This window comes from Centruroides vittatus, unplaced genomic scaffold, assembly GCF_030686945.1.
Source record: "Centruroides vittatus isolate TY-2023 unplaced genomic scaffold, ASM3068694v2 contig_1168, whole genome shotgun sequence".
NCBI classification, from domain to species: domain Eukaryota; kingdom Metazoa; phylum Arthropoda; class Arachnida; order Scorpiones; family Buthidae; genus Centruroides; species Centruroides vittatus.
In genome coordinates, this window is record NW_027120749.1 from 1,019,233 (window position 1) to 1,044,141 (window position 24,909).

The 24,909-nt window shown below is 31.4% G+C and overlaps 1 protein-coding gene and 1 long non-coding RNA gene across 2 annotated transcripts; both read left to right on the forward strand.

Moving 5' to 3' along the window:
• The first annotated feature begins 6,758 nt into the window (after positions 1–6,758).
• Positions 6,759–10,442, forward strand: LOC136981715 (cytochrome P450 315a1, mitochondrial-like). Its single transcript, XM_067278067.1, has 8 exons — positions 6,759–7,376; positions 7,806–7,996; positions 8,336–8,542; positions 8,621–8,781; positions 8,862–9,028; positions 9,109–9,187; positions 9,258–9,461; positions 9,543–10,442. The coding sequence occupies exons 1-8, from the start codon at positions 6,907–6,909 to the stop codon at positions 9,768–9,770; spliced, it is 1,707 nt and encodes a 568-aa protein (XP_067134168.1). The 5' UTR covers positions 6,759–6,906; the 3' UTR covers positions 9,771–10,442.
• A 1,710-nt stretch (positions 10,443–12,152) lies between these two features.
• Positions 12,153–14,963, forward strand: LOC136981199 (uncharacterized). Its single transcript, XR_010881662.1, has 3 exons — positions 12,153–12,228; positions 12,804–12,843; positions 13,585–14,963. It is a non-coding gene; the product is annotated as an uncharacterized lncRNA (long non-coding RNA).
• The last annotated feature ends 9,946 nt before the right edge of the window (positions 14,964–24,909 follow it).

A 24,909-nucleotide genomic window follows, 5' to 3' on the forward strand; every position in this document is an offset into this window, starting at 1 on the left:
CGTAGTAAACAGTGAATAATCAATTATTAAGCATAAAATATTAAGCGTATTCGGAACAGAATTCATTCCGTGTGCAGAAAGAGTTAGATGGATTAACGAATTCAGCAGCTTGGAAGGAACGGGTTACAAAATGGCTCCGGTTGCACCCGAAAACAGATTTTAACATTCGATAAGGTCTATTGACATTTATTTATAACTTTTTTATCGGTAAATGTGTCTAAAACTGGTTAGGACCGATAAGGGGCACGGAGAAGCTGAACATTCATTCTTATCGAGGTTAAGAACAGGTTACGAGACGGAAGATGAGAAAAAATTATTTCTTATCAGGAAAAACTTTTACTTTTAACAAGTTCCAAATATAGTTTTTGTTTCGTTCCATCGATCGATGAGACTTTTTCCACAGTCACGGGACAGAAACTTCTTTCGGCCTTAATGACGAAACGAAAAATTTTTCTCACACGCCCGAGGAGATTTCGATTCTCATACAAAAACACACGAAATTCGATTGATAATAAACCTTACTGGATTAACAAATAAAGAAAAAAAAAATGTATTGCGAGACCTCGAAGATAAACCCGATCTTTATCGACATTCGGAAAGTGAACTTCGTTCCGAAAGAAACATAAACAAAGTCGAAATTACTACTTGAATTAACATCTCAAATCTGTTCACTTCCGTTATTCTAAATATACCATTTATAATCGATGTAAAGAATAAATAAAAGTACTTTACTATGGAATAAATTAGATTACAAGTTTAAGAAGTCTTTCCTCAGAAGCTTGTAGAATTTCAGACGAATCCGAAATTTCGGTAAAACATTGACTAAACCCCCCGAGGAGAAATTCGATTCCGATTTTTGAACGACTTTAGTATCTGATAATTAGCAGTTCCCACTTTACGAGTTTTTTATAAAAAGTTTAAAAAAAAAAAAACGCATTAAATTGATTGAAAAACTGGGTTTCCGTTCCGAACTGGTTGGTCTTCGTACTCCTGGATATTCGAGAATGGAGCCGACTTATTCGACAAAAACTACTTGATTACTACTTACCGAACATGTAGGCCTATAAATATTTTATTTTCGCGATGACAGAGAGCGGATTATATTTGTTTCATGAGAAAATTCGACTTCCGCAATCGTTGTTAATCGCAAGTTCGAACGTTTAACCGTTTCGAAATGCATGAGAAATTCCAGTTGGTACATAATCAATTACCTGAATGGGATAAGAAAATATGTAATTTACGTCCATTTTTATTTTGTTATATATATTACGTAGGCTTAATCGATCAAAGTTAACATGATCGATGAAAATGACAGTAGTTATAGGCTATCTACTTACTGTAATGATAAACTTTTTGTTACGGCAGTTACAACGACGTACATTCAAAGAAATTTCTCAATTACTCACCGACGAAGAATGCCATTAAGTTTCATTTCATAAAGAAAAAAAAACGTATTAATTTACTACAATGACGTAAAAACACGGCACTTAATTTATTTATTCCGTCGACTTTTCACGATTCTACAGATATTTTATATAAAATGTATTCTATTTAAAAGAAAATCATAAATTTCTTGGCAATAAAAATATATTTATTCACTCTGAATTTTCTATAAATATAGGCCAAAGTATTTTTGAGAAGAGATGCCTACGCTTATGCAAATAGAGAGATGACAGCACATTTATTTCACAGAATTGGCCTCGGAAAACAATTATAAAACGAGTTTCAAGGAGCCGAGAGTGAAATATTGTTGAAAATAATCGAGTTATACGTAAGACTATTAATAATTCTTATTCGTGTACGATATCGTTTCGTTCTATTAAAATTATAGTTTAAACCCAGACTAGAATTCTCCTCCGTGACATTTGTTCTTTATTTATACTGTGAACCTATTAAAAATAATATAATACGGTAAAAATAAAGGGTATACATTAGTATTCGTACGGGTCAAGCAGAATGTAAGAACGTTGAATCATTTATGTATTATTTTTACATTTAAATGAGATGTGTACATAATTTTTACTAAGGTATGGGTGCTGTTTATATATATATATATATATAACAATAGCCTATTTACTGATTTATCGAAAAAGATTATTTTACAACTCATGCAATTTTAATTAAAAATCAAATTTTCAAATGTAATGATTTACTTTATTAATAAATTTATTTAATTATAATTATTATACATCATTTCTAGCTAATGAGAAACATAACTGTCATGCTATACAAGTATGATAAAGCTATATTTAATGACTAGAATTAAATTTGAATTTAATTCTAATCATTAATTATTGTTTCTTATCGTGTTATAATTTACTGTCGTATTTTATATTATATGAAGTATTTGTTTTCTTATCGAATATATTCGAATTAATTAGTGATTCTGATGTAAATGATTCGTCGTTTACAAATTTAGAAATGTGGAAAGTCATTTTTCGTGCAAAATTTTCGAAAAAAACATATCGAAAAACCAATTTTTACTATTTTAAAACTGTTATTTTTCTTTTTGCAATGCAATCAGTTTAAAAAAAAACTGTTCTTTTTTTTTAATAGATTAGAATAGATGAAGTCGTAGATTAGAATAGATGAAGTCTGTATGAAAGTATTACACTACAATCACTGAACGAAGAAAATATTTCAATTAAATAATCTACGTCAATGTTCCGATTTCGTCAGAGGTCCAGAATCAACATTCGTAATTAGAATATTTCAAATCGTTTCGAAGGCTTTGACCCACACTTACAATAGACAATATATCAGAACGGACTCGTGTATTTTTTTTTTTTCGCTTCCAATTACGTTTACAAATATTGTTGAACGGTGTCGTCGCACAAACCACATCACAGATCCTTTTAAGCACCGCGAAAATTCGTTTGGTGAAGACAATCTATATAATCTAAAAATACTACTATTTCTATTACTGAAAACTTTCGTCAGTTTCGCGTAAAATGTTTCCAATTATATATCATCATTGTAAATGCTGTTAAGAAATCCGGTTTTGAGTATTTCGTTCCGGATGTCATTTTTCAAATCATGTTAAAGATGAATTTTTCTCTGATACATGCCATTGAAATGTGTCATTTTGGAATTCAAACTGTTTTATATATATATTAAACCCAAGTATGTCAGATCTTGCGAAGGTCGCGATGACGACGAATAAAGTAAATGCGAAGAAAAAAATAATAATGCAATATTTAAAAAAAAATCGAGATTTCATAGTTATTATTTTGTAATATTTTTTGTAATAATTTTTTTTCAACTTTAACTTTGTTTGGAAACATTACGAGATTTAAGTTAGCATTGAAATATATCTTACTAAAATTAATCGAAATGAAATGGAATTGTTATTAAAGAATCTGTAAATTTATTAAATAATATAATATGATGGGCTTAAGAAAACATAAAACATACCATTAATAGTTTAGTTAACTTATTAAAAACATAATTATATATATATATAAACTTGATCTGTGAGTGAATAATAATGTTGTGGCTATGTTGTTTTTCTTATACAAATATGTGTAGATACATTTTATTTATGTAGGAAAATAAACAATTGGGAAACTCTTATCTTTAATATTTACTAGATTCTCCGGTGAACGAATCATTAAATCAATTATCAAAATATATTTCATCATTCAAAGGTTATACTGGAATGCTAAAAGAAACATTGTTATACTTGAAACTAAATTTTTCCTGTGAAATATTTCCCAGAGATTATATGTAATCGTATTCGAGTGGTGGATAATAAATTACAAATTATTAATTACTGTGTAGATGTTTTCTTATCTTTAATCTAAAAATCTGTTAATACATAAATGATAGGTTAAAATCTAAACAAAAATGTCTGAAAATCAAACATTGATAAAGCAGATTTTGATGAAATTTGAACACGATTATAATCTAAAATATACGTTCGAAGTGACAAAACTATTTTTATTAATGTAATCGTTGTAAAATGTTCTCGATGCCAATAGGAAGTTGTCTACTAGTGATGATTATTATTTTAATTTTATAAAGTGCTTCTTAAGCTTACTTCAGAATTTACCACTGTTGATCTTATACGCGATTCTTAGATAATATTTCACGAATAAAATGATAAAAGCTACTAAAATTTATTTAGCTTTCTCTTATAGTTAATTATTATTTGATGATTCCGTTGAATTGGGGAAAAATTAAGTGTAAAGCAGTAATATAAAAGAAATTCTAGTGATAATTTACGCTTTTATATTTGACGAGCGAATAAAAACGAGAATTTGTTTAATGTTCTTTCGTCTAGTCGTGTTTGTGAATGACAACTCTCGTTTGTAGACACGTAATTTTCTTTAAATAACCTAAATCTGATTATCTACCAGTTACGGTCGGGGCTTAAATACTATTAACGTTGCTAGTGATTCATAAGAACTGGTGTGGAATTAAAGGCTCGGGTTAATTTGAATGTCACGTCACGAATTTCGACATCCGCTCGATACATCCCGATCCATCACTTTTCCGAGGACGAGTTTTCATTGTCTGAAGGTTCGATACCTCATATCGAGTATATTTATATCTCGACACCAACCGGTTTCGGTTCTGGAAAATGTCACCTTGAACACCACGTGCCTATCTAATGCTGATTTGCGCTATATATAGAAGCCATTAAACGAAAAAAGAAGAATGACTAGATTTGATTAAAATATGAATATAATTCGAAGAATTTTAAATACTTTTGATACTCTGTTCTTCCTTTCTGGAAACCGCATTATCCCAATGCAGAATGCAGTTTTCACAATTGAAAGATTTCCATTTCTTTGGTTAATCTACTTGGGCCGAGACAAAAGTAGAAATCTTCGTTTTCGTTTGCGGCGCCCAAAATACATTTTGTCTTTCGAGTTTCGTGTTATTTAAATGTTGGAAATTTCAAAATGTAGCGCGGAATTGCAAGACAGAAATTTTGTTATGGTAAGAGATGGCTGCAAAGATCTTCGGATGAAGATAACGTCGATTGCGGGCGAATGAGGTCAAGCAGAGGGTGGTCTGTCGCACGTCCTTCGATCCGGTGTTTTAAGGCTCCCTGGGAAAAGACATTTGATGGACGCAGCATCTTGGATATTGTATATGATTTTGACCTTCAGAGAGCTATCTCCTTGAACGAACCAGCCTATTTTGTCAACCGAATCTTTATATTTGAAAGAAACTGGGGGTCAAGGTAATCTAATAGAGAGTTAGTAGTTGGAATCGCCGAAATTTCGTAAACATTTTGGAAGTTAGGACAAGGTTGGAATTAAAATGAACGCATCTTCTCGCCTTTTCGCAAAATTACTAAATCCTGCAAGATTCACCAAAAAATTCAGGTCGAGGTTATCGAATTTCGTCAACAGATTATTCGTAAAATACTCCCTTTTCTGTCTGTATTTCCGGATTTTTATTAAAATAAATTACGTTTCGAAGTCAGAAACATTTTTATTAAAGTAAAACTTCGTGTGTGTTTTGAAAATTGTATGAATTTTCAATTAAATTCCGAAAATTTATTGCTCGGAAAAATCAAAAAGCCGGTTTTGCAAACGAAGAAAAATCATTTGACGAATTGAAGAAAGAAAAAATAAATCGAAACCGAAATCGAGCAATGCAAGAAGTTGGGATTTGTTTGTTGTCAGTAGAAGGCAATAGTCCCCTCGATTTCCGAACTTGGAAAGCGCATGCTATGGGATTCCATTATGTAACCATTACATCAAGAAGGGCCTCGGAGTAGGTCAGGTACCGGTTTTGGTGTCACGGTCAAGGTTGCGGGGTCGCACTACTGAATTACCCCGCTGAGCCATAAAGCCGAAGACGAGTTGACAGGTTTCACCTGCAGATGGAGAGATAAAACTGGCTGTAGGTTGCCTGGCTCCAACTAAAAACATGCTTTGTTTGTTTACAAAAGTCTGCCCGAGAAAATACACTCGGTCTGTCTTCCTGATGAAAAATTCCAATATTTATTATTCGCCGTTGAATTTCAAGCGATCGTTATTACGTATTAACATTTCAAGTGTTAAGAATTTATTCAATTTATTACTCGGTTAGAAAAACAGTTTATAAAAACTTTAATGTGAATTCTTCTGTCAAAGACAATTTCGTTATATATTATAAGAATGAAGCAATTTTCCTGTTAACGTTAGACGAGTTCGACATTTAACCTACCTGCAAACAGTGAAAGTTTTCGTGATTTACTATCTATGCAAAACATGATGACGTCAATACACTAGTCACGTCGAAACACAGACCATAAATTTAATCGGGTTATCGTCCCGACGTAACGATATAAATAAACACGGGTGGAGACATCACCTCCTCTAATCTAGTCAATCGGCCAAAATTAAAAGAAAATTCACCGTGGAATACCGGAAGGCCTACGAAAAGCGAAAGACTCCGGTTTGTGCATTTCGAAAACTGCGCTTACGGTTAAACAGACGAGACGAGACGATTTATCGAAAATAACCCAATTAATCGGCACGACACGCATTATTTTTTTGTCAAATGAAAGAAAGAAGTCTCGTGTTTATTTATTTATTGTTTGAAACAATTGTTGAAGTAATTCAAACCCGGATCGGATCGTTTCGTAATTCTACTAACCGAGACAACTATCAAGTTCCAAAAAATGATAACACATAGCCCGACCCCGGACTACGACACGTGACATGTGGCGGTGACGTTTCTATACCGTTTGCCAATCACGTGCGCCGAAATAATTATAACAATAAAACATGAAAAATGTCCATCCGTTACACGTTATTGGAACCCGGCCCGTCGTACGGCAAAAGGAAGTAATACAGTTGCCTCCCTCTTCCAACGGAGAGGCATACCCTCAAGCCACGTCGTCCCGTATATAAGAAGCGACAACGCCGCTTCTTCTGCAACGTCATAGAGCGGGGTCGACATCGAATGATGGCTGCGGTTGCTGTATGCGGGCCCGTCGGTCGTTTTGCGGTCGCCCGTCAGACAGATCTGCGCCGTCAGATCGGCCGCCATGCTACTTGCCTGTACCATCAACTGCTACCTACCGAAGGCGAATCCGCCTGTCCATTCCATCAGCCGGCCAGGAGTCAGCCACAGCCGGTCAAATCCTACCAGCAGATACCGACTCCTCGTTCGCGGTTTTTGGTGGGCACACTTTTGGATGTTCTGGCCAACGGAGGCGCGCCGAAAATTCACGAGTACAGCGACAAGCGGCATCGCCAATTCGGACCCATCTATCGAGAGACTCTAGGCTCGGTCGAGGCCGTGTTCGTGGCAGACGGACAGTTGATCCAACGGGTCTATCAGAACGAAGGCAAATATCCCATGCACATGGTACCCGAACCCTGGACTCTCTACAACAAAAAGACGGGCAAGCAGAGAGGGCTCTTCTTCATGTAAGTAAACCTATCTTTTATACCGAAATTTATACTTAACCTATCGAATTTAACACGGTTCGGGGGTAGAAACGAAGATGAACATCCGCTCGACGCATCCGGATGGAGAGCGGATGGAGGAACTCTCGCGTAACTTACTCCCAGCAACAACTACGAAGAAGCAAAATGCTTCTCGATACGCGAGCGGGAGTCCCCGACCTTGATAATTGGACGAATCACGTGAATAACCTTGCGATTAACGCGGGAATGTCTAAAGTTTCTTTTCTGGCAAACTTTGGACGTTCCTGTCTTTGCAAAATCCCGGGGTCGAGACCTCAAAGATTATCACCTATACTCGATTTTTAACTTATTTCGTAGTGACACGTGAATAAGTACTGTAAGATAACGAAGAGAAATATATATGTATATATATAATATATATTTCTTTAGGGACGGCCCATTGTGGAATCAAAGAAGAAGAAGTCTGAACAAGGTGTTCTTGCGTCAAAAAACAGTAGCCGAATACGCCGACGTTTTCAACGGCGTAGTTACGGATTTGCTCAATAGATGGCGCTTTATACGGGACGAGAACAAAGTTGTTCAGGATTTAGAAAAGGAACTTTACAACTGGTCGGTGGAATGTAAGTAAATATCAATATTTTGCCAACAATTCCTTCGATTAAAAGATAAATTTCACCCATAAAACGGTTAAGAAGAAAAACTTTGTCAAATTTCTAACTTATTTTATTTATTTATCAATTTTTTTCTTCATAAAATGCCTTAAAATACTCCTCCGTATTTACCCGACCGTTTAATTGGTTTAATTTTATCGGAGAATAATTTTTTCGTTTTTAATTTTCTCAGTTTTCGATTGCAATACGAGCCGACGCTGTTGGGCTTCTCCTCTTAACAACCGACAATCACAAAGTATAGTCATTTCCAGGGGCAAATTTATCTTAACGTCTGTCTCAATTTTTCAGCTCTCGGAACGATGATTTTTGGCCGAAGATTGGGCTGCGTCGACAGCGATCATCGCAAAGACGGAATGCACGAATTTGTCCATTGCGTGCAACAGATTTTTAGAGAATCGGCAAAAATGACCATGATTCCTCCACGTTTGGCCTACATGCTTAAATTACCCGTTTGGAGGAGATTCGTTCGAGCTGCGGATAAAGCATTATATCTGGGTGAGTAATCGAAGTACGCACAGTTACTTCATACGTTATTATGTAGTAGAGTTTTGCCTGACTTTCGAAATCTTTCAGCTAAGGATTACGTGGAAGAAAACGTGGCCGAAATCGTGGCCAAAGCCGGATCGGGCCAGACGGTAGACGGAGTTTTAAGTCAGCTTCTGCTACAGGAAGATATCAAGGAAGACGAAATCGTACGAATCATCATCGATCTATTTTTGGCTGCTGCAGATACGGTAAATACAAAAAAATATAAAAAAAATTATGCATTTTTAATCTCGTAAACTTTAATTAATAGTTTAATTTTTATCTTTAGACATCGCACGCCACTCAATGGGCTTTATATTTGTTGGCAAAAAATCCGGAATGCCAAGAAAGACTCTTTCAAGATATTCAAAAAGTAGTAGAACCGGGAGAAACGATCAACGAAAAGCACCTACCTCAACTTCCTTACGTAAAAGGAGTCATCAAAGAGGCACTCAGGTATGGATTGCAAATGGAATAAAATCTCGAATATAATTTCTTATAGATTAAAAAATATAATATCGATTCTTTTCTACTAGATTGTATCCAGTTGCCCCTTTCTTAACTCGCGTTCTTTCTCACGATTTGGTGCTTGGAGGATACGAAATTCCAGCTGGGGTAATTTGAAATTTTATTAAATTAATTTCCGTAATGCTCGTAAAACTTCATAAAAACCTTTAAATTACAGAAATTGATTCTCATGTCTCTTTATACTACTGGACGGGACGAAAAACAATTCGAAAATCCCAGTAAATTCATGCCAGAAAGATGGATTCGTCAAGAGCAACAAGATGTTGTCAATACACACGCGTGTCTCCCATTTGGAATTGGTTCGAGATCGTGCATTGGAAGAAGAGTAGCCGAAATGAAAATGCAATTTCTCATTGCCAGGGTAATTGTATAGAAATAATTAAACTTTCTACTAAAAAATATATGTTTATTTTCTTCGTCTAATTCGCTTCGTTTATTTTAGACTATTCAGCAATTCAAATTGAAACCGGCCAATAAAAGAGACGTAGATATTCACATGAGAATGATCACTACCCGGATGAACCAATTACACTTCAAGCCGAAGACAGAACGTAACCGTGAAGATAATTGGAGTATTGACAGAATAACTAAAAGAAGCAATGACGCACGCCCAGTCGTAACACGACGAGGTGAAGAAGCTGGTAAAGATGATCCTGCCAGAGATTTTTAGTTACTCAGGAGAATTTAATGTCGAGAAGAAAGCCACGGATTCGATGATTCGGGCTGGAATAAAAAAAAAATGCATTTACTCGAGCAAATTTAAGAAAATAATTATCTCCTTGTTTTTTAAATTGGTATTAAAGTTAATTGCCTGGGACTCTTTTACATCTCAGACCCAAGATGGCTGCAGTATTAAATATGCAATATACCCGTTAATATTTCTATCCGAAACCTGTGATAAAAAAGAGGGCCCATCCATCGGCTCCTTCCAGTTTTTTACGGATGAAAGTCATTTTTCGAAGATTCTCACCGCAGTGTCGACCATTACCGAAAATCAAATCAGGTGAAACTGAAGAATCGAAACTTGACCGTTCCCGACCCACCTCTTCTTCCATTGAAGACCTTTTTTTTTATTTTATTTTTAAGACCAAGAAATCGTTTTGTTGATCTCGTCTCAATACCTCAACTCAATAATTCGTAGTCTTAATAGGTGTGTCCTTTGTAGTTAACACAATGGATATTAATTTATGAGTTTTTTTTTTAAAAAAAAAGATTTTTTATCCTTAAATTTGATGTAAAAAGTTATGTATTGTGTCAACTCAATATTTGGAAGAATTTATTACATGTTAAAATATTTCTGTACATTTATATAAGGAAATATAAAGCTCGTTTCTGACTGTAATTTTAGTTTATCTGAAGTTTTTTCCTATGTTTCAACATTGCATCGCTTGGCTCGCAGTCTCGTCGCCATTAAAATTATGACCTAAAAAGGGCGTTCGGGTTGTCGTATATTAAATATTTCGCCCGTTCTACAAGATTAAATAAAAGTTGTTTCGAAGAGAAATCAAAATTCCGCTTGCAGAGTCGTAATTCAAAACGAACGTTGAGCAAGAAAGAGAGGAATTACAGAATTCAGTTGTTATGACCTTGATTTTTAAAAAAAATCGACCGTTTCTACCGGTCAGCCGGCTTTCAAATTGAGAAAATATGGTCATTTTAATTTTTGTTTTCGCGATTTGAATCATTAAAATAAAATTGGAACCTTAAACGACTATTACAAACGACTTGAAATTTGAATGACCAATTGTTCAATTTTGCCATTGAATCACTATTAAATTTAATTCTTATAATGTTAGCATTTGATTTTTTTCCATTATAAATAATATTAGCGCTTGTCTTTTCAACGAAACACGGCAATATTTTGAATACGATTAAATAAAACTACATTAAATCGCCGTAAAACTAAATTTTCTCGACTCCTAAAAAAAATATTTCTTTTCTTTCTAATAATATTCAAATGAACATCGTTCGACAGAAAAATTATAATTTTTTTTTTTTCTTCCTTTGAACAGATCATTTCGAAATTTTGTAATTTAAACGTGTATGCACTAAACTCTTGATTTCAAGTAATCTCTATATAAATTATACACTTAACTATTTATAAAAAAATATAGTTATTTCATTAATCTGATTATATAAAATCTTAATTTCGTAAGATTAGATAAATTTTTCCAAGAAATGACTGTTATATTTTACTTTAAAATATGCAAAGCGTGCAGTTTTCTTCTTCGTCTCTTTAAATTAGGCAATACACTTATACGTTTTATATATAAGCTTTTTATAGAAAACAAGTTAAATTAAGGAGAAAGTGTTCTCGTTAACACGACTATAAGAAGGAATATATAATTTATAGTAACGATAAAAAGTTTAATTCTACTTAATTCTGCGAAAATATGGAATTTTAAACGTCTCTCTTTTCTTATATTACGAACAAAATAATCTCATATTTTGGAATTCCTTTTTTTTATTACACTCTTTTTTTAAGGAAATTCTCCCCCTCCTCGCAGTAAGATGGGTATTTTCCACCCTACAGGCCCTGTAAAACCTTTATTTCGTGTCAATCACAAGTTGGTCTAGGCCGATTAGTGAAGAACAGGGTCCAGCGAATTCGGATGAAACACTCAAGAATGCTTCCGAGATTCGAACCCAAGTCCCCAGAGCGGTAGAACTTTAAGCAGAAGCTTCGGTATTCAACCGTTAAATATAGAACTTTAAACATATCAAATATTGAATTAATAACTCTTAAATGACACAAAAATATTCAAATAATACGAGGAACGTTTATAAATTTTACGGAAATCTTCACGTATGAGTGAGTTCAAGTTTCAAAAAATGCTTTGAATGCTCAGATACATGATAAATGGATGCACTGTAAGCCTGTATAGAAAATGTTTACACAAGACTTCACAAATAATATAGACTGTCATTGATATTGTTTATTGCAGATTGATCTCCTTCTCTAGATAAAACACGTTGTGGATTTTAAACGTAATAATTAAGAAATTAAAGTTAAAATAATAAAAATTATGTAATAATAATTTTAATAAATAACTCTTCTTTATCTTTTTAACCGAATTTAACTTAATATTATACAAAAAATGCAACGATTCACATCATTTGATTAACTTGTAATTCGAGACAGGAAGACGTTGTCCTTTTTTCTGTTCGTCGATATAATAATAAATTTAAACGATTTTATTATTATATCGCATTTTAAAAGTCGAGTTTCAAATGGAGAAGATGCTATTTTGTGTATTATCAACGCGCCTTTCGATCATCATTTTAATAAGGTTAAGGTTAAAGTAAGGTTTAATTACCTTATTAAAATACTATTTAATCGAAATATTTCGTTAATAAATATATAATTTTCATTTATTATATCCTTTATACTAAGTGGAAGATATTTATAGCGTATACTTATACGTGTATAAGGTATGTACACTGTTGTATATACTCGCAAATCTGTTTCCGAAAACAATACTAATCCAGTTTGAAATTCTCACTTTAAATACATGCCGCGTGTTTAATAATCGTTTTAATCATTATTTTATTAATATAATGATATATGTTTATACGTTTTCTTCTTTTCATTCTTTTATTTGTCAATTTTAAGGTGTACTGTACAGTACACATGTGTAGATGTATGTTTATGTAAGTTATGCAGAATTATACGTTTCATTAATTTATTCTTTCAAAATTTCAGGTTCTTTTATATAATTAATGGATGAAATCGACGACGAAAGGTATTTTGTTTACGTATTTTGATAATTTTTTTTGCGTTTTTCAAAAAATGGTCGACGGTCGACAACTAGAATTATGATTAGGTTAGTATTACAGTCATTTCGATTTTCAAAGTAATTAAGAGAAGTTGTAGTGGTCAATCTAGATTTATTTTTTCATATGAATATTTATAAACTTGAAAATTCGAACGATAAACAATTATTTTTTGTCAATAATATAAAGAGGAGAAAACGAGTCGATCATTTTTCTTCGCACGATATTCCTCTTCGTATAAAACTGTTATTTAATGTTTTGATACGTTTAAAACGGAGAAATAATTGAAAAAAATTATACTTTATGGATCGGTTTAGAGATTTTTACGATTTCAAACGGTTGTAGCAATATTTATTAAACAAATTTATTTATTTATACGAAGAATCTGATTTAGATCTGGATATTTCGCTAATGATGTTTACTCGTTGAAAGTGTGATTGATATTGAAAAACGAAGGTAAATTTGGTACCAGAAAGCGAAATATTCGTATAAATTAAACGATTGTCCATTCTTTTTTCCAGTAAGAAGTAAAAATCGGGTTAATGTGAACGAAGTATAACGATAAATGAATCGGATTTAACCTAAGCTTAACCCAAAGCGCCAGTTATCTCGGCTTGTTTATGTTTAGCAAATCGTTCGATCAAGAAAAAAAGAGACTTACAAGGTTTATTTTCTTTCTCATCTTTTAATAAAACTAACATTCTTGACAGTCGAATAAAGAATCCAAGTTCAAAGTCCCGGCGATAACGCATCGTAAATAATTGTGCAATAACTGCACCTCACTAGTAAAGGCCAACAGAAAATAAACAAACGAAATGAAACATAAATGAAAAAACTGCAATCCACGTTTCCACGAAACAGGTAAAACTATAAACTTTTATTGTAGTTTAAAAGAAACTTTGTGAAAATGAAAAATTAAAGTGGATTACGGTTGGAATGGAGATAAAACTCGAGCATTCTCCAAATGAAGCAAACTGGAGTGCTGAAAGATCTCGACAAACAATGAATATGTTCTCAACTAGGAGTTCGTTCATCTCTGTCCTTGAGCGCTGTCAATCGAGCACATTTGACCTTCTATTATCCCATATATCACCTCTTTTCTTCTTATCGGAGAAAAGATGCCCCGGATGAATCGAGCCGATTCTCCTCCGATAAGACGTAGAGGGCAATTTAGACCTTCCATTTGACGAGGAACGACGTTTTGTTCTTCTTTAACATATTTATTCAGTGGGAGAAGCTGTATCAAGGTTGATGGGGCTGTGATGAGAAAACAGATTTTGTCATAAAAACATCTCTGAAAATCGTAGCCGAATAGAGGACGTCTCGTCCTTCGCCCTGACCTTCAACATAGCACATGTAGACAGGAACGAATGAGAACCGTCCTCATCCGTCTTTATAATTAAGAATTCAAAAGTCTCGTTTGGACGGGGATGATGATTTTTCCATTGCAGACAATAGTATCACGTGAGATAAAAATGGAAGAAAGTTGGAAAGAGAAAACCGAGATGGGTGGACGGAGTGATCGAATTGACAATTGTGTGAGACGACACGCCTCTCGAATTGGACGAAACGATCGTCCCGTATTCGTCGTGCCGTCCAGGCGGGCCAACGACATCTTTGACCTTGATTCGACCGACGAGATTCAATTAAGAGATTTGTCGCCACAGCCAAGAATCGAGAGAAGCGGGGGAATCGAATAAAATAAAAAAGAGTGTGAGATTAGGAGAGGGGCAGGAGGCCTCGTCGACTTGACCCTGTTCGACAGATAATTCGAAAGAAATCTCTCTAGAGAGTGCGTGAGGTTCAGAAGAGGAATCTTGAGGGTCCTTCGGGGAAACCTGACAGGAGAAAACTCTGTTTCTCCGTCATTCATGCGGATGTTTACCAAATTATGCTCCAAGACTTTTGACGTCATAGGAAGTCCTGTGTAAAATCGTCGAAAAGAATCTTACTAATTGTGTATTAGATTCGAGAATCACGACTTCGCAGAAAATTTATTCTTGAATTTCACACCTGCAAATACTTCGTTTAAATTTCTATTGTAAATACATTCTTAAATTTAAAATTTCACAGAAAATAAATAAAAAGTAAAGCAACTGTAAAGCTTACGTGACTTTTAGCTTTGATTATTGTTTGATAGTCGTGTTCCAAGAAGAGCATTTAATCTAGAATAAATGCCAGTTATAATGTTAAATTGAACTCGTACAAAAATTTATGTAAATATAACTTTTAAATTGCAACTTAAGTTTTCAAATGATTTTTACAGCAATTTACATTTTCTTTATATAATACTGATAAAAGAGTCTTTTAGAACATGATACTCGACAGTCTGGCAGGAAAATTAAAATAATTCGTTAGTACTTGCCATCTTTGTATAGCCTATTTACGTAACTTTAACCGTAAAGACTAATTTGATTCCAAATTCTTGCTACCATTAATCATATTTATAAGTGTTTAGGGTTCTATATCTTCTTCATTTTTAAAAAAAGCCATTCGAATTGTAAATTTGAGTGCCTTAATTGATGGGAGTTTTATCGGAAATTAGATCGTAAGATTGATAAGGGTGTAGTTAGAGAGGATATACAAAAGTTGTCCCAAGGTGTATTATTATCGAATGAATTTTAATGTTCTTAATAATAGATATTTGCGAAATTTAATAATTAAGTTGGGAGAATATTAAACCGATCCCTATCCAATCGTTAATACTGTAATTTTTTTAACGACACGTAAAAATAAACTAATATTTTCACAATGTTTTCATTGAGAAACATTAAAAATAATAACTTTTTTTTAGTATTTTATTTCATATTTGTTAAATAACTTACAAGATATTATTAGATAAATAATCTAAAATTATCAAATAACTTAATATATTTATATTTATCTTATTACCTTGTGCAGCATTTATATGTAAGTAAGCAAGATATACTTAATCTTGCTTAACTTGGATATAAATGCTGCATAACTTTGGTACAAAGTTTATATATTTTTATTTTATTTAATAATATATTGAAATAATACAGATATTATTAAATACATTTAGTTTAAAATTATATTAATAACGAATAGAAGAATAGAAAATGAATACCAATATAAGAAAATTTCGAATTAGTTGGAGAAAATGACAAACCGAATTTTGTTTAAAAATTACAAAAAATAATTTAATAAAGTATTTCGTTAATAATATTTAAAAACTTAATAAACAAAGTAATAATGTAAAATTCTTTTATTTATTACGAATTGTTTAATATAATCAAAAGAAATTAATTGGAACGATGTTCGATGAACGAAATAAATACAATGTCAATAATAGAGAAAGAAATTTGTTATAAATTGCATTTATTCTATAAAAAGTGGAAACCACGAAATACATTGGAAAATAATTAAAATTTATTCCGAAAATCTAATACTTCAATTATTTTATCATATTTTCTCCATTATCGTGATTAATATCTTATTAAATCAATGAAAAATGAGAAATTCCCTATCAGAATTAATAGTATATTTAAATGCTAATTTTATTCTCGACCTTATAAATATTTCGCACTTATTTGCTCGATTAGTGAGGAAAGCCTATGAAAAAAATGGAGGGATGTAATAGAAGTTACCAGAGAAAACGAGGGGCTATAAACTTTTAGCTGAAGAAAGCTGAAGGAAGCTGAAGAAAGAATGGAGTGAACAGTCTGGAAAAGGATGATTTCTATAGTTTATATTGCGATATTCTGAAGTTGAATTTATTTTTTAAGAAATTTAGGAAGTGATTTACGTCGCGATTTTCAGTAATTAATAATGCATTTTCTTTTTACTAACGGAACAATATGCTATGTCACGTATAATTTAGTTTATTGTGTTGATGGTAACTTAACGTATTCTAATAATAATAATAACAAGTATCGAAATTGTAGAAATGTTCGATAAGGCTACATTTAAAAATTAAAAGCTTATAAAATTAATGTATTATTAATAAAGGACCATTAATTCTTATGAAGACGATATTTTAAATTCTAAATTTGTAATGTTATATTTTCATTTATAAATTTTTAAGTTGCATAACCTTACTAAAAATTTATTATATAATAGGCTCATTGTATAAAAGGTGTGCTGAATAGGAACAATATTTTATTAATCTTAAAAAAAAACCTATACATTTTTAAGTTTTATTAATTCAAGAAATAATTCCAAGCATATTTCGTATTGTCGTGTTTATACTGTACGATACTAGATTTAAAAATAATTTTCGAATATATTTCAATTTGCAGAAAAGTACCGTGGGTAAATAATAAGAAAAGCATCAGAAAATCAAGTTGATAAATTTAGTGGAATTTAAAAATCTCAAATGAATAGAAATTAAGTTTTGTAATTCATTTAAGTAAACTTCACTTTCAGTAAAAACAGCGTAAGGATCAGAAGAAAATTTTGTCACAGTCTCCTTTATATATATCGAATTTTTTTAATATAAGTTTTTCTATAAAGTTTGCTTAATTTACAAATAATTCGAATGTACAACAACCAAAATATCATGAATAAACCAACAGATATTAAATAATAATGAAGAATTTGGCTAATAGTAGTGTTCGCTTCGTGAACCATCTAATCATTTTTAATAGTCTCATTACTCTTTTTTAATGAAAAAATTGTGAAAATTAAACATTAATAATTTTCTTTACGTAAAATAATTCATATATTTTCTGTTTTTCGAGGATAAAATCAACAGGAATCAAATCAGGAATAGTGACAACACGAAATTGGAAACCTTTCTATTTCAGATTAAGGTAACATGCAGCAGCCTAACAATAAATGAAGACCTTGGGCAAAGATATTAACTAATTTTTTTTTATTTAAGTTTTTGGGAAAATCACTCTAAAGTTTCGAATTTGCTCTGTATTTTAGGACAGATTACGTGTCATTATTGATATTAAAGAATGAGAAACCAGCCTAAGGGAAATTATTGTAGAAATTTAACAAAGGAATCGAGTTAACACGTTCTTTGTCCTTCAATTCATTTTGCACGAAAATCCATTAAAATATCGAGAGAGAAAAACTATTTTGATAGTAAGAATTGTCAAATCGATTATTATTTTATATCCTTTTTAATTACACGATTTAATTCTTTTATTTAAATTATAAATATCATCTTTACTATAATCCTTAATTTCAGATAGTAAAATTTAAAATAAAATAAATCGATATTCTATTATTTAAACACGATTAAAAGTAAAACCGAAAATTGAATGTCAACAAAATACTTTCAGTTTTAATAAAATTGTAAAATTTTAATTTTTAAATTTAACATTCATTGTAGCGTATTTGTTAAGGACGCTTTCATTACAATCTGTTCCTAATGGAGCATTTAGTTACACATAATTTAGTTTTAAAATACAATCAAATGTCTGAACAACGGCCACTGACGGGAACATTAAAAAATGCCGTTATTTGGATGTATTACGTTCCTGAAGAGGTGGCTCTTGTTTGTATACGGTATATATACATGCCTCTTATGTTTGTATTAATATACAGTATATACAGTCGAACTTCCAAGGGACACCTCTAACTGGCGGCTACACTATAAGAAAATACATATACAGTAGAGCGTCGATAAGTGGAACCAATTGGGGACTGGGGTCCTTCCAGTTAATGATTTGTTCCAGTTTCCGACTTTGTACGAAAAAATACATTAACCTGTCCGATGTTCAAATTTTTCTCCGTTGCGTATCGCTTCCTGTTGAATTTTTCTCCGTTGCGTGTCGCTTCGCGTTGAATTTTCGTCGATTTTAAGCCTAACGAAAATTTTTATAATAATCATCGAGGCTATCGTATGAATTATTTAAAAATTAATTAAAAATTATTTCTGCATTTTGTACAAACAAAATAAATATATTAAAGAATATAAAAAACATGAAAATTATACTTTAGAAGTAAATTTAGTATCAAAAACATTCGATTCAGCACGACACAGTCCGACTGAAAATCGTTCCACTTTCCGGCCATTCCACTTACCGACGTTCCACTTATCGACGCTCTACTGTATATTCTCTTATAGTGTATCTCTTATTCAACAGATAAAGCTTTATTGGGATTAAATCTGAATAAATCCCAAATAACCGCAATAAATCTAATAAAAAAAAGGTAAACATTTCATTAATTTTTAGGGAAACTTTATCTAGTTTCGTATTATATTTAACGTGAATAATTTATAAAATTAAACAAAGAAATTACCTTCTTGATAAAATTTTTTATATTCTACAACAAATATTGCTTGATTTATTTCCGTTATAATTCAACGTTTCGTAACATCAAATCTATCAAGATGCAATTAAAACTGAACAGATTATCTATTAGTTTTCAAATTCTCTATCAACGCCATCTCTTTCTATATACAGTATTTGATTATTTATCAACTTACAAATGTTTAGATATTTGTTATTTTAGAAGTCAGTGTTCTTTCTATAATTGTAAATATATATCCTAAGGATGAGATACCTAGAGGTTTATTCGAATAACACTCAGTAGAACAAATCACAAGTCACCATTAAAGTGTGTAAATAAGTTAAGCGTAATCATCATTAAAGTGTATAAATAAGTTTCTGTTTATCATCGCTCTCATACGAATGGTTTCGAAATTCGAATATATTTATGTGATATTTCTATTTCGTGTTAAAGTGTGGTTAATTGGTTGTGTTGTAGTCAAAGCCGGAGGTTCTCCTAATAATTTTAGTCTAAAATATAGAAATAAGCATCTCTCCCATATAGTTTGGGTGAGATGTTTAGTGGATTTAAGGGAGAGATGTATATTTTCTCTGAAATATTTTGTTATGAACTTAATTAAATTTACTAATTTTACATGCTTACTGAATACAGAAGGGAAACTACAGCCGATAGAAGAAAATGGGCTGAAAATTTAGTTGTTCCAGCTGAAACAGTATATAATAATCGTCTAAATTACTATCAAGCTAGTGAAGAATTTAACATCCTATATTGTACTCTTCGCAGAAGATAGTAATTTATCAAAATTAGCGAGCAGTTGGATGAAATTCAATGTAAGATATTCAAAATAAAAAAAAGACTTGTTTATCACATAAGTCACAAAATCGAGACAAATAAACCGATTGGATTCGATGAGCAATGTGCAAAAAATGGAGACATGAAACATGCACGTTGTATATTGTGAAGTGTGACGAGTGTGGAAAATACAGAAAGCACAAATTTTTAATTAAATTAAGTGTTAAATAAAATAGGCATCTCAATCTTAAGCATTTAGGTACTCTCCTGCAGGTACGGGATAGATGCCCAAAACCGACAAGTATCATTTCGTTGCTATCACTCTATTACGTTGAGTTTTTAACTTTGCTCATTTTTATTAAAAGGATAACCCTTGGCTGTGAACGCGTTACATATTTATTTCTCCTGGAACCCACAGTTAAGCGAGTTATGTGCGTTGATAAAAACTAAAGGCGTTTCACTCGGTTTTACTCGAATTAAAAATCATAAAATAGAATCACTCGCTGCAAAAGTGATATTGTTAGTTTGGGGCTCCTGCATATTATGGGCCTAAAGTTCTATCAATGAGCTCAGGATTTTGATGGTCAGTTCAGCTTTCAATTAGAGTCCGGAATCGCAGCTTACAGCTCACTTCGGTTCCAGTCCATATTCAGAATTTTCTGTAATTCGGGGTAATCCACTTCACATTATCGAGACTCTACTGTGCATTTTTGCTAGAAACTTGTATCATTTTAAAATGTTATCCTTTATTACTTTTAATAATTCTCTTAATCTAAAAATTGTTTATAGTACAATTGCTTAATGCTCGAGTAGTTTTTATTAGAATGTTCTCATTTTAATAACAGATAAATTACATTTATCTGTTATTACAATAGATGCAATTTCGTTTAAAATATGGACTTTCCCGCGATACACCCCAGCTCGGCTCGGCTCGGCTTTCGGCTCCAATTCAAAATTCACGACTTCGCCTGTCAAGCCTAAATTCGGCTCGTTATTTCCAAATAGCTGAGGTAATAAGCCGAGCTTTGCCGAAATCTATGGGTCTAGGGGAGCCATATTTCTAAATGCACCGCCATTCAATCTCAATATATTTTTGTTGAAATTGTCAATCCACCGACGAATATTTTTTTTCTAAAATAACATATTTTCTTCTTAGTCTTTCTATTACGAAGTAAAAATATTTAATAAGAATGTTACTAAGAATTTCGATCGGTTGTTAAAATTTTTAATTATAAAAAACTAATTGCTATTCATTATTTTTCAAGTAAATATTAATTGAAATTTGCATAATCTGCTTTTGTTTTTATTGTAAATTTATATTAATAGACAAGTAAAACAATTTTTATACATCCATATAAGGACTGTTACGCAAAATTTTGTAATAGCCACTCGCCATGCAACAAATCGTAAGGCAGTTCGAGAAAATTTTTCTTACATCCTTTTCCTAATGGCGTTACGGAATGAATGCTGATTATGAAAATCTTGTGTTTTCAATCAATCTTCAGTTTATAAACGAACTAAACCTTTGCATTTTACTTCGAGGTGTTCTGTTAACCAATTATTTAATCTAAATTTCTTACAGTTTAAAATCTGTACTTTAACAGGGCCGCCCAGAGGGTAACGGAAGCCTGTGGCAAATTAAATTAATATATTAAAGGAAGTAAAGGAAGTAAAGGAAGTAAACGAAAAACAAAACAAAACAAAAAAAATATATTGTATAGTGGCCCCTACTTCCTCGGGGCTCAGGGCAATTTGCTCCTTTTATTCCTCCCCTGGTATTTAAACACAAAACAATATAGAAAAGCAATTATAAACGTATATCTATTTTAAAATTTAATAATTCTAAATATTAAATTCGTTAAAATATTTATAAACAGACTAACTATTAAAAAATGCAGCTAGCGAAAAATACCACACTACTAAAGATTTCTTAACTAAATATCAAAATATGAAAATACAAAAGAATATTTAAAGTTCATATAATAAATAGAATACGTTTATAAGGCTATAAATAAATAAAACTATTAAAAAGATATAAATTAGTTTTATTAAAATGAAAATATTTTGAGCGCAAGTTTACGTAGGTCCTGTTTTTAATTTCTTTTAATAAGGAACCGAATTCCACCGCCATAACTTCTATTTAAATGTTTTTAAAACGATTGAAATCATATTTTACTGTATAAACGATCATTAAATGAGATCTCTTTATTTTGTAGTTACTTTTATGTCTTTTAAATTGATAACTCTACACAGCCGAGTCGGAATGTTATTTTATAATTTTATTTTGCGTCATTACACAATCATCTATTTCAAGAAGGCATTTTTGTTTTATTTTTTCCCCTTGTCATTTAGTCGAGTTATTCGTATTTCGATTTGATAAGAGATTAACCAATAGATAAAAATCACTTGTGAAAAATTCTCCTACAAAAAATACAAGTGAAAACTTTATTACTTTGTTAAATTTAATTTAAATATGCAAATTTAAATGTTGACATATTTTCTAGTTAATATTTTAGCTTAAAGAAAGTAATTATTCCACTATTCAAGTACAGTCAAGTCTTGATAATTGAATTAATAATGAAGATGAAAAATAAACTTATTGTTATTTACATATATTAATAAATTTATTTATCATTGTAATAGCCAATTAATTGATACAATGCATTTAAATGCAATTTCTCTTACAGTCGGTGTGGACGGAGACTCGATCTTAGTTGCTACCCGCTATCGATGAGTGGGTTGCTTATATTCTTGCATAAATCAAAACAGAAATCTGAAGCCCTTCATTTCGTACTCATATCTCAACTCGAAATGTTCACGAATGCCGTTCGCGTTTACAGTCGTTCGGAAAGCGTTGCGAAACCAGATTATAAAGTATTGTCTGGTTTCAAACATAAATCTGATGGCTCCACACAAGCTTCTTAAATGATATCTTTAATTTTTATACCTTAAACAGAAATCTCAAAGTTCTTTTCTTCATTTTTTTCTTTAATTATTACCATTTCTATTTGTTTATATTTGATATCACTCTCGGTTCAACGAAGATGAAACGTCAATAACCATTCGTCATTTTATTTACATCTGATGTAAAGATGTAATTGTTTCTGTTTCGTAAGTTGACCTATAGAGTAGTTTGACACGCTTCGTCTCTTCTTAGATAATAAATCTATTTAAAAAAAGAAAGAAAAAAAAAAGTCAATGGAAGAAGACTAGGAAAAAAAATCCGCGTAATGTCTCCGTGTAAATCAGTGGCGCCATCTTTTAGCGTAAAATTGTTACAAACTATAAATATAAAAATTGGATTATAATAAATATTTCATATATATATAAATCACAATGAAAATTAATTTATTGGTCTTGTCCACTATTACGACCGTGATTTATCCGGTTAAACGTCATTGACATAACTTTGGGACAAAGATTTGTTTTAATGCCTTTTAAATCGGAATTTAGAGGAGGAGTTCAAGGTTCGTCGGAACAACTTCTTCTATACTTTAATGCGAGGACAATGGATGTACAAGGTCAGAAATATCGTTTCAGGGTCAATGTAACATTGAATTGGGAAGGCAGTTGACCCAATGAAGCCAGAACATTTTATTATGATGTCATTTATCCGAACAAACCAATCTCCTGATATTTTTTCTACCTAATCATCCATGGTTCCCACGGTGTATCACCCTTATCTTATTTAAATCTATTCAAAATATTTGGAAAGAATAATCAAATATTTCTAGACCCGTGAGATTCTTCATTCTTAGAAGAAAAAATCACAGATACAGACAAACGATTCTTGCAGAAAATAGAAAATGAGAGATTCGCCTTGGATTTTTAAGACACGTTGCTCTATTTTTCTGTTCATATACTCGAAGTGAAACATTTATAAATGGACAATAAATAGGGAATATTTCCCCTATTTAAAGGAATATTTTCCCTTTCCTAGTAATTATTTTCTTTCTCGTACATTGATAAACACAATATCTACAAACATTCTTTAATTTAAATGTAGTTTCAGACACTAAATCTTATTTTATTAACTAAAAACAATAAATAAATAAATATCTTTAATGCGTAATCCTATAAAGAATGAGCGAGAATATAGTAATGAATTGATTATAAATGCCAGGCTTTTACTATAAATATTAATTGAATAGTAAATCTTCGATCAAAACGATTTACTTGAATTTAAAAGAATTATTAAAATTGATTAAATCTTAATAAAGCATTAAACTCTATTGATATATGACGTAACTAGTACTTAAAACATGACGTTTATCGCTCATCCGGTTTTCTTTCTTTGTACTATTTTTTAGTGTTAATAATCTACTATAATTTTATTATAATGACTGACAACATGATTATTTCTCATCATTTAGAGTTTTATTTATATACTTCATTTAAATATATCTATGTGAAATCTATACAGAATCGTCTCGTGTTCGAAATACAGCAATTTTGTTATTTAAGTATAAGAAAATTATCAAGTGGATAGCAACACTATTCTCCGCAAAGTAATATAATAATAAGCATACTAGTTAATGAAGCATTCATAAAAAAATAAAAGTTCAGAGTCCATAAAATTACGCAGAAAAGGTCAAAGTTCTCTATATTGTCAAGAGAACTTTTCCATTAAGCAAGGCGTAGATTTATATAAGATTATGGGTCTAATTCTATTTGGAATATCTAATAGTTAATCTAAATCATTTTTTCCAATAAATTCTATTTACGTCACAATTTTTAATTTCGTACAACTGATTACCAGTTTATTTATACGGGGTATGTTTCATAGTAATGAAAGAAATCGCCGTATTAAATTTAAATTCCGTCAATTGTCTAAATTTATAATTTGTTATTTATACCTTACTCTTTCAATGTGTCTGTATATTACACTTATGTTAGTTAAGCAACTTTATCAATGCTTTATTTAATTAAGTAATTTGCTGATTATATATTCAGTTTTCTATTTTGAAATGTTATTGTAGAAACTTAATGACTAATTCTGACATTTTAATTTATTTATATTTAACCAATCCAAGTAA